Source organism: Microtus pennsylvanicus, chromosome 12 (assembly GCF_037038515.1).
Source record: "Microtus pennsylvanicus isolate mMicPen1 chromosome 12, mMicPen1.hap1, whole genome shotgun sequence".
NCBI classification, from domain to species: Eukaryota; Metazoa; Chordata; class Mammalia; order Rodentia; family Cricetidae; genus Microtus; species Microtus pennsylvanicus.
In genome coordinates, this window is record NC_134590.1 from 36,169,975 (window position 1) to 36,180,462 (window position 10,488).

At 44.8% G+C, this 10,488-nt stretch overlaps 1 protein-coding gene across 13 annotated transcripts; it reads left to right on the top strand.

Moving 5' to 3' along the window:
* Positions 1 to 233: 233 nt before the first annotated feature.
* On the top strand, positions 234 to 9,327 carry LOC142832725 (toll-like receptor 1). 13 transcript variants are annotated; one of them, XM_075943437.1, is made up of 5 exons: positions 234 to 406; positions 518 to 1,284; positions 1,761 to 1,811; positions 2,846 to 2,935; positions 6,707 to 9,327. In XM_075943437.1, the coding sequence occupies exon 5, from the start codon at positions 6,776 to 6,778 to the stop codon at positions 9,161 to 9,163; it is 2,388 nt and encodes a 795-aa protein (XP_075799552.1). In that variant the 5' UTR covers positions 234 to 406; positions 518 to 1,284; positions 1,761 to 1,811; positions 2,846 to 2,935; positions 6,707 to 6,775; the 3' UTR covers positions 9,164 to 9,327. The 13 variants fall into 13 exon arrangements, with proteins under 13 accessions (XP_075799552.1, XP_075799558.1, XP_075799555.1 ...); XM_075943443.1 differs by having other exon boundaries at positions 2,846 to 2,899; XM_075943440.1 differs by having other exon boundaries at positions 1,764 to 1,811.
* The last annotated feature ends 1,161 nt before the right edge of the window (positions 9,328 to 10,488 follow it).

Genomic DNA, 10,488 nt, shown 5'->3' on the forward strand with positions numbered 1-10,488 from the left:
CGTGCTTTACTTCTTTCTCAGTTTTATAAACATGTTTAACCACACATTTCCCTGAGCAGCAGAGATAGGTCATTTGGGAACGGTGGCAGCTGTTCTTGCTTGTCAACTTGACTCCTGGAATTAAACATTCTCCGTTAAACAGATTCCGAGATGGGGAACATAAGAGGGGTCAAAAGGAAATCCCAGAGTTCTCGGTTTAGGGAAGTAGACCTCATTGTGTCCGGTAGAAAAGCTGATTCTGGTGGAGACGTGTGGAGGGGCAGAAGGAAGGGGTTTTGCTGTCTCGGCATTCACACAGTGACTGGACACGCGTGGAGGCTGCTGTCATCCTTTAGCTTTGATTGCCCATTTGTTGTGGTCGTTTGATAAGAATTTGAGTTTGCTAACCGAAATCAAGTCAGTGGAGGTACCGAGGGTCTTATTTGAGAAAACAGGGCCTTGGCTTTGGTGGCAGAGTTTTTTTTTTTTTTTGTTGTTGTTGTTGTTGCATTTGTCTGTTTTTTTTTTTTTCACACAGAACTTTAAAAGCTGAAGATGAACTTTTGAAGAAAGTTAGAAAATATTACTGGGAAAGCCTTGTTTCAAACCGCATCTGAAAGCCAGTGATCAAAAGGCTGGCATTTGTCTGAGGAACCGCTCACAAATTACTTTTCCTCTATGAGAAGAAAAAAAAAATCTCTTGCAAAACTTTGATCTTGCCTCCCGACTTCTACCGCCCAGTCACTAGACAGTGAGCTGATCAAAAGGCCAGAGGAAGCCGGGCAGCGGTGGCACGTGTCTTTAATCCCAGCAGAGGCAGGCCAGTCTTCGTGAGTTTGAGGGCAGCCTGATCTACAGAATGAGTCCCAGGACATCCAGAGCTACACAGAGAAACCCTGTCTCAAGAAACAAACAAACCGGAAGACCAGAGGAAAAGCAAAGCAGATGAGTCGCACCAGAATCGTGACAGCATTGCCACAACCACCACGATAACCAGGTTGAATCGAGCCAACAACGGTCTATGAATTATTAACACCGCTGCTGCGCTCCACCAGTGGGGATGAAATGAGCCTACTTACTGCAGTATAAAGACGGGACCATGGCGAGAATACTCTATTTGACTGCAAGTCTACAAAGTCATTTCATGGGCTTTAGCTTTCTATGTGATGTAATTCCAGTAATCAACAGTAGGTGGCAGTAATGAGTCCCTTTTTGCAATGCTGAAAGCAGTTGCCAAAAGAAAAAAAAATGCTTGAGGAAGTACTTGAATTTCTTATTGCTATGCCAGAGAGGCAAGTTGTCTTGGTAAGTAAAACAAATTACTCTGTTTAGAAATAAGGACAATGCTTGTTGCCACGTGGAAATAGAAAATATCTCTATGATCAAGTTGTGCATGTTTCTCTAAGTAGGCTCGCTTCTGGTAATTACTTACTGTGAACTGTGTGGCTTGAAACTAGTGTTTGTCCAACCTAAAGCAGAGAAAACCTTCAACCTTCATCTTGTGTGATTTGTTTTTAACAGCTCCTGGGTGTGTGTGGGTGTGTGTGGAAGGTGGGAGGGAGAGGGGAGAGAGAGAGAGAGAGAGAGGAGCATTTGGTCACAGGTGTTTTTTTGTTTTGTGGACACAGCTATTTTTGATTTTAAGTGACCTCTCCTCTCTTCTCCCTCCCCTCCCCTCCCCTCCCCTCCCCTCCCCTCCCCTCCCCTCCCCTTCTCCCATCCTCTCCTCTCCCCTTTCCTCTCCTGTTCCCCATCCATATTCCTCTCACTGAAATGTTCAGAAGAATGGACAAGCTGGGACCTGCATACATTTGAGTGACCACACCATCACAGTAAGTAACGATCAGAATTCCACATGTTGGAACTTACTACCCTCTGTGAGGCACCAAGAGAGAGGAAGCTCAATCTGACAATGGCATTTGGAGGTGGCCCTTTGGGAGGAAACTAGAATTGGATTCAATCAGACCATCAGAGGCCCATGGTTGAATACTGGTGGCTTAATAAAAGCAGGGGGGAGGAACCAGAATACACATATATGTCCCATCTCTTGCCTTGAGATGCCCCTTGCTGCCTAGGATTCTGCTATCACGGTCACTGCCAGATGTGACCCCTTGACTGTGGACCAAAACTGTAAGTAAAATTAACTTCTTTTCTTTGTCAAGCAGTCTGTCTCAGGAGTTTGGTTATACCAGGGAAAACAGTCTGCACAGTGGAACTCAGTTTCTCCGGGACAAGCGCTGTAACACACAGCTCCTTGTTAATTCCTTGTTAATGGAGAGGGTTACTTCCATTTTTATTCTGGGCTATTCTTACTGAATATTCTTGAAGTTTTCCGAGACTATAGAAACTGTTCTGGGGAGCTGGAGGTCAAGGTGGAATTGTAGGGTTTGAAAATGCTCCCCAAGCCACATCCAAGTAGATGAATGCAGGAGTGTGCGCAGTCACACAGGAAGCCAATCAGAAATGCTTGCCCTCCGTCCAGACCTCCCAGGGCTGGTTAATAGTTACTCTAGCTCAGAGAAAACTCTTCACACATGTTTGAAGAACTGAATTTAACGAGCCACATTCATTGTGGGGGTGTTGTCCTATTTAAGATCAACCGAACCCTGATTGATATCCCCAGAGTTTCTGAGCAGAGGTAAGGCAAACACGTTAGTTCCTTGTGCCATTTGATGCCAGCTAAGCTTGTCCTGGTTCATAAAAATGGACGTACGTGTCTCTGAAGGCTTTTATGCTTCGAAAGTCCCCTTTCACAGCCCAGTTAATGAATCATCCTTTTCTAGTTAATGGTGAGATGGTTTTGAGGTTCTAAAATAGACGGGGTCAGTGACTATCGTTAAGACTCTGCTCAACGATGTTTTGGCAGGGCATGGTGCTACATACATCCCAGCATTTTGGAGGCTGAGACAGGAAGATCACTGTGAGTTTGAGACCATCCATTTTACATAGCTACAAAGTAAGTTCTAGGATAGCCAGGGTTACATATTGGGAGGTGTCCCCAAAACAAAAACGGTAACAACAGGAATTTGGTTTTGTTTGAACAAGAAAATTCAGATTCTGATTTTCAGTGACTTTAGCAAGTTTATTATCTACAATTTATAGCTCCAAATATCTAAAATTATTTAGATATCTAAAAGTCTCTAAACAAATATCTAAAATTGATTTCTTAATGTTTATAATACTTTAATTTTTTGAAAAACACTATTTCTTTATCTTGAGTGTGTGCCTGTGTTTGCGTGTGCGCACGTGGAGGTCTTTGGGATGCTGGAGCGGGATAGTTGGGACATTTCTCGGCCTTTCCCAGGGCAATCAGTGCGGTGCAAAGGCTAGCCTTGCTTTTCACGTGAAGGTTGATGCGGTCATCTTTATTGCTCAGAGATTTCCTGGTGGAGAACTCAGAATAGCCAGGACATCCATGGACACCCCTGCAGAAAGGTCAGCCCAGGGAGAGTTCTGCATGTCTAGCCTGGGGAACTTTTATAGCACAGGGCTACCTCTCAGAATTGAATTCTTTAGGTCTGTCTGCGCCATTTGATGTCTGGTGAGGGACATGCAGGCAGGATCTGGCTCTTTGTTGGTATGCTGGTGGCTTGTCTTTAATGCCAGTCTAGGGGGGTTGAATCAGTTTCCTGAGACAGATGCCGAGCTGTGCAGTCTGTAAAAAGCCTCGAATGCTCATCTCAGCTCAGCTCCCTCTGTCCTCCCACCATTGGAAAGGGGTTGACAGACAGCATCCAAGGTCACAGGCAGGGGCTGATAACTAGAGCAATGGGCACAACCCCAAACAATGTCTGGTGTGTCTGAGGGGGACATATTCATTTGATGAATGAACAAAAAAGATTTTCTGAAGTTTTTCCAGCCTCGAATCCCTCCAATATCGAATGAGTGAATTATTCTTATGACTCAGTGTCCTTGTGACTCATAGGATCTGTTGGGTTTTGAATGTGAAATGTCTCCCAGAGGCTCGTGTGTTTGAACACTTGGCCCCTAGTTGGTGCTCTTTGGGAGGTGTTGGAATCTTTACAAGGTAGAGTCTTTTGGGGGAAGTATATCTGTCATTGGGGATGGGTTTTGAAGGTTAATAGCCTTACCTCACTTCCTTCCTCCCTCTTGCTCTGCCTCCTGTGTGTGGATGGAAAGGTGATCCGCAGACTTTCCTGCTCCTGCAACCATGCCTTCTCCACCATAATGTCTTTGTCCCCCTGGAGCCCCTCCAGTGGCCATGCCTTCTCCACCATTATGACTCTGTCTCCCTGGAACCACAAACTAAAATAAACCCAATTCTTCCTTCAGCTGCTCTTGCTAAGGTATTTATCACAGCAACAGAAGTATCTAATAATGGGATCTAACCCTGCTTCCTTGCCATGACCAACAAGCCCTAGAGTGATCTTGGCCCCGACGCCTTTTGTGTTTGCCTCATCCCGGACTATTGCTGGCTACCCTGTCCCTCAGAGCAGCTCACCGCAGGTCCATCTCAAGACTTTATATTTACCTTTTGTTTGTTTGTGTTTTGCTAGAAGGGCTCTTCCCTTAGCTCTTTGGCTTCCTTTCGATTTCTATCCCAAGGTCATCTCAAAAGGCTTTCTCCAGGGAATTAGTCAAAACGAATTCCTTAGCACTATATCAGACCTGAAGTTACCCTGATTCATTTTTCTAGATTACTCTTTAACTACTGCATGAAATTAAAATGAGTTATTTATTAACAGGGCTTTGCTTTGAGAGACAGGAGTTGCTCTTCTTCACTGGTCTGCATCTGGGCCCCCAAACACTGATACATATTGGCTGGATAAATGAATGAATGAATGACCTTAACTGTGATCTTTATCAGCTTTTGAGTAAGACCAAAGTTAGGTCCAAGACTTGTCCAGGTAATCACAGTGATGCCAGTGATGCCGGGGTAGTTGAGACTCTGCTGCCCAGGGGGTCTTTTCAGAGTCACGGGACACCCGAACATCCCACGTCAAAGCATTAAAGGACGTGAAATGAGTCTCAGCATTGGTTTTGAATGAGTGTTTGAGAGGGCCAGAGCCAGGGAACTGTCTTAATTAAGATTACTGTTGCTGAGATGAAACCCCATGGCCCAGCAGCTTGGGGAGGAAAGGGTTTCTTCGGCATACACTTCCGTACCATAGTCCATCACTGAGAGAAGTCAGGGCAGGAACTCAAATAGAGTGGGTATCTGGAGGCCAGAGATGATGCAGAGGCCATGAAGGGAGGCTGCTTACACTTTGCTCAGTCTGCTTTCTTATAGAACCCAGAATCACCAGCCCAGGGAGGGGACCACCCACAATGGACTGGGCCCCCTTCTATCAATCACTGGTTAGGAAAATGCCCTATTGCCCAGTCTTTTTTTCTTTGTAAAAGCGTTGAAATATTTATTTGAATTCTATTTCTTTTCTTTTTTTAAATTTATTTTTAAAACAATCTTTTCTCATTTTACATATCAATCCCAGCTCCTTCTCTCTCTCGTCCTCCCTCTCCCGGCCCCTTCCCATCCACCCATCTACTCCTCAGAGAGGGTAAGGCTTCCTATGGGGAGTCAAGAAAATCTGGGACATCGCTTTGAGGCAGGACCAAGCTGCCTGCCCCCATATCTAGACTGAGTAAGGTATTCCTTCAAAGCGAATAGACTCCAAAAAAACCATAAATCCTGGTCCCACTGCCAGTGGCCCCACAGACTGCCCCAGTCACACAACTATCACCCACATTCAGAGGGCCTAGTTTGGCCCTGTGCAGGTTCCCCTGCTGTCAGTCTGGAGTCAGTGAGCCCCAACTAGCTCAGGTCAGCTGTTTCTGTGGGCCTCCCCATCCTGGTCTTGACCCCTTTGCTCATATTACCTCTCTTCTACTGGACTCTGGGAGCTTGGCCCATTTCCAGCTGTGGTTCTCTGCATCTGCTTCCATCAGTTGCTGGATGAAGTTTCTATGATGGGGAAGGCCAGCTCAGGTACCCTCTCCACTATTGCTTATGGTCTTAGCTGGGGTCATCCTGGCGGATTCCTACAGCTAGATCTTATGGAGGCTTTTTCTCAATTGAGGTCCCTTCCTTTCAGATGACTCTAGCTTGTGTCAAGTTGACATTAAGCCATACAGCATAAGGAGTGTCTGTAGGCCATCTGTGCTCCCATCCTATAGTTCCTGCAATAAGCCATCGTGAATTTAGTAGCTTAAAACAACATCAGTTTATCGTGGGGACTAGAAGTACAGGCATCAGCGGAGCTGTGCTCTCTGTGACTTTCTCCAGTTCCTACGGTGTATATAAAGGTGTTTGGGGCTAACAAGATGGCGGAGTGGGTAAAGGTACTTGCTGCCAAACCTGCATGGTGGAAGGAGAAAATTGACATCCACAAGTGTCCTCCACACATGCCCTGTGGCAGGCACACACACGCACATACACACACACACACTCATACACACACACACACACATACACACACACACATACACACACACATACACACACACACACATACACACACACTCATACACACACACACACTCTCATACACACACACACTCATACACACACACACTCTCATACACACACACATACACACACACACACAGTACCCACTGTCCATCTATTCACCAGCTACCAAATTTATCAGTCTTCTTGATTTTGAGTTGTATAACTCTAAAGAGCATAGCCTTCATTTCATAAATCTCTAATAACAAAAGCTGTTTAATATCTGACTTCATATAATCATTTCATGTGAATTTTTCCTAGGATCTGTACCCATGTCGAAAGTGCTCTGAAGAATATAACAGCTGCCTCAGGAATGTTTATTGCCATACAATGACTAAAATAAATTCCATCATCTTCTCTGTTATCATTGTCTTGGGATTGATACTTATTAATATCCGATTATCCAGTGGAAGTGAACTTATCATTAAGAGGCCGAGAGCAAACCTCACCCATGTGCCCAAGGACCTACCCTTGACAACAACTACTTTAGATCTATCACAAAACAATATATCTGAACTCCAGACTTCTGACATCCTCTCGCTGTCCAAGCTGAGGGCCTTGGTGATGTCCTACAACAGTCTCCGGTACCTTGATATCGGTGTTTTCAAATTCAACACGGAACTGGAATATTTGGATTTGTCCCACAATGAGTTAAGGGTGATTTCTTGCCACCCCACAGCCAACTTCAAGCATTTAGATCTTTCCTTCAATCCATTTGATGCCCTTCCCATATGCAAAGAGTTTGGCAACATGTCCCAGTTAAAATTTCTGGGACTGAGTGGTAGTCAGGTGCAAAGCGCCAGTGTGCAGCCGATTGCTCATTTGAATATCACCGAGGTTTTGCTGGTGTTAGGAGACACTTACGGGGAAAGAGAAGACCCTGAGTGTCTTCAGCACATTAACACTGGGGCTCTGCATGTTGTTTTCCCCGAGAAAAGAGAATTTCGTTTTACTCTGGATGTATCAGTCAGCAATGTAAACAGTTTGGAACTATCTAACATCAAGTGTGGACCTGAAAGCTCTAATTGTTCTTATTTCTTAAGTGCTTTGTTAAAGCTTAGAGAGAATCAGGGGCTATCAAGTCTTACCTTAAACAACATTGAAACAACATGGAATTCCTTCCTTGATATCCTCCAGTCTGTTTGGCATGCACCCGTAAAGTATTTCTCAATTTCAAACATGGCACTACAAGGTCAAGTTGAGTTCAGAAATTTCAATTATTCTGGCACTTCTCTAAAGGCGTTGTCAATACATCAAGTTGTCAGTGAAGTGTACAGTTTACCACAAAAATACATTTATGGTATCTTTTCCAATATGAACATCCAAAACTTCACGGTGTCTGGAACACGCATGCTCCACATGCTTTGCCCGTTAAAAGTTAGCCCATTTCTGTATTTGGACTTCACAGATAACCTCTTAACAGACATGGTTTTTGAAGATTGCAGAAACTTAATTAAATTGAAAATACTTAGTTTACAAAAGAACCAGTTAAAAAAACTCGAAAATATAATTCTTATGTCTGCGGAGATGAAATCACTGCAAAAACTAGACATTAGCCAGAATTTTCTACAGTACAGCGAGGAGGAAAACCTATGCTCCTGGACGGAGAGTTTGCTAGCTTTAAATTTGTCCTCAAATATGCTTACTGGCTCTGTCTTCAGATGCTTGCCGCCCAAGGTCAAGGTCCTTGACCTTCACAACAACAGAATAACGAGCATCCCTAAAGAGATCACCTACCTGCAAGCTTTGCAGGAACTCAATGTTGCATCCAATTCTTTAGTGGACCTTCCCGGATGCGGGGCCTTCGGCAGCCTTTCTGTGCTGGTCATCGAGCATAATTCAGTTTCCCACCCCTCCGTGGATTTCTTCCAGAGCTGTCAGAAGATCAGGTCCTTAGCAGCAGGGAACAACCCATTCCGATGTACATGTGAGCTGAGGGAGTTTATCACAAACATAGGCCATGTATCAGGAGGAGTGGTAGAGGGCTGGCCCGATTCTTACAGGTGTGACTCCCCAGAAGGCGCTAAGGGGACCCCACTGCAGGACTTCCACATGTCTCCATTGTCCTGTGATACTGTTCTGCTGATTGTCACCGTCGGGGCCACTTTGCTGGTGTTGGCTGCCATCGTGGCTTTCCTCTGGCTCTACTTTGATCTGCTCTGGTACCTGAGGATGATGTGTCAGTGGACACAGACCCGGCACAGGGCCAGGAACGTCCCCGAAGAGGAACTCCAGAGGAAGCTCCAATTCCATGCTTTTGTCTCATACAGTGGACATGATTCCACCTGGGTGAAGAATGAATTACTACCAAACCTAGAGAAAGATGGCATACGGGTTTGCCTCCATGAGAGAAACTTTATCCCTGGCAAGAGCATCATGGAGAATATCATCCATTCCATCGAGAAGAGTTACAAGTCCATCTTTGTGTTGTCTCCACACTTCATTCAGAGTGAGTGGTGCCATTATGAGCTCTACTTTGCCCATCACAATCTCTTCCACGAAGGCTCTGATAATTTAATCCTGATCTTGCTGGAGCCCATTCCACAGTACTCCATCCCTAGCAACTACCACAAACTTAAATCTCTCATGGCGCAGCGGACTTACTTGGAATGGCCAATGGAGAACAGCAAACATAGACTTTTTTGGGCCAACCTAAGAGCAACCATTAATGTCAAGCTGGTTAGCCAAGCAGAAACTACATGTCACATACAGAGATAAGAATATTCACCTCATCAGGCTTGCGGCTTTGGGCAGTTCTGATAGTGGTGCCATTGGTATCATCATGAACTTAAGAATGATCTGACATTATGTTGCAGGAATTTGTGATTTTAAGCCCAAGTTTACTACTAGCGTGTGGTAATAAAAATTAGTAGGTACTTTAATATTTGTTGAAATCATTTATTTCTTTTTTTATTATTTTTTATTTTTTTTAAAATACTATTTTGTATATATAAATATTGTGTCTTACCTGATTTATTTCTGTATACCACACGCATGCCTGGTGCCCTCAGAGACCAGCAGAGGGCATTTGAGTCACTGGAGCTGCCGTGTGGGTGCTGGGAATCGAATCTGGGTTCTCTGAAAGAGCAGTCAGTGCTCTAGTCCAGCCCCAAACCAATTTCAAACACTTAAGGGATTCATTGGCTTCTTTGCTATAACCACAGTCATGGAAGTTTTGGTAGACTCGGGAGCAGCCCTTCCTTCTGCAGGTGTGTGTATGTCTGTGTGCTGGGTCAGAAGAACTCAGTTCACTTTAGGTTGACTTTCCCATCCTTCCTTCTCGCTTTGGCCTCCCAGGCCCTTCACTCTTAGGTCCTGATAGTTCATTTCCACATACATTGCCTGCACATAAAGCTCTTGTCTCGGTTTCCACTTAATGGAGGGGTTGAAGGGCAGAGGATGGCATAGTCTATGCGTGACTGCATGTATGTGCTGAATAAAATCCCTCTTCTACGGAGCTCCCGGTGAATCCCAGCGGCCTGTGTGTGTCCCCAGATTCAGAAGGAATAATGAAACAGGAACATACAGTGAGGTTCAGAGGTTATTTAGTGTGGCCATCTTAGAAATAATAGGTAGTTAATCTCAGCACTTAGATGACAGAGGTGGGTGGATCTCTGTGAGTTCAAGGCCACCCTCGTCTACAGAGCAAGTTCCAGGACAGTTAGAGAGACCCTGTCTCAAAATAAGCAGATAACAAAGCTGAGAAAATCAGAAATAGTAGGTTAGATTTTCCACTGGGTGTTGAAGGAAGCCTCAGTATGTAACGGGGAAGCATGGAAGTCCATTACAGTGAACAGACCAAAGGCTGGCACACCCAGACTTATTCTGGGACTGCTGTCCCAGTGGGCTAGGATATGAGGGTTTACCATAAATAAAACTGGTATATTGCTGTTGGCAGTTAAATAAAACCATATTGCAGTCAGCCATGCTGGTGCATGACTGCAGTACCAGCAACTTCCAGGCTGAGGTAGGAGGTTCCTGAATTTTAGACCAGCCTGGATTACATAGTTAGAGCCTATCTCCAGGAGGAAGAGGAGGAGAAA

Coding starts and splice junctions, on each gene's coding strand:
- LOC142832725 (XM_075943434.1), top strand. CDS start 1,228: ATGCTTGAGGAAGTACTTGAATTTCTTATTGCTATGCCAGAGAGGCAA. Junction 1,285..1,760: donor CAGAGAGGCAAGTTGTCTTG/GTAAGTAAAACA, acceptor TGAAATGTTCAG/AAGAATGGACAAGCTGGGAC. Junction 1,812..6,706: donor TGAGTGACCACACCATCACA/GTAAGTAACGAT, acceptor AATTTTTCCTAG/GATCTGTACCCATGTCGAAA.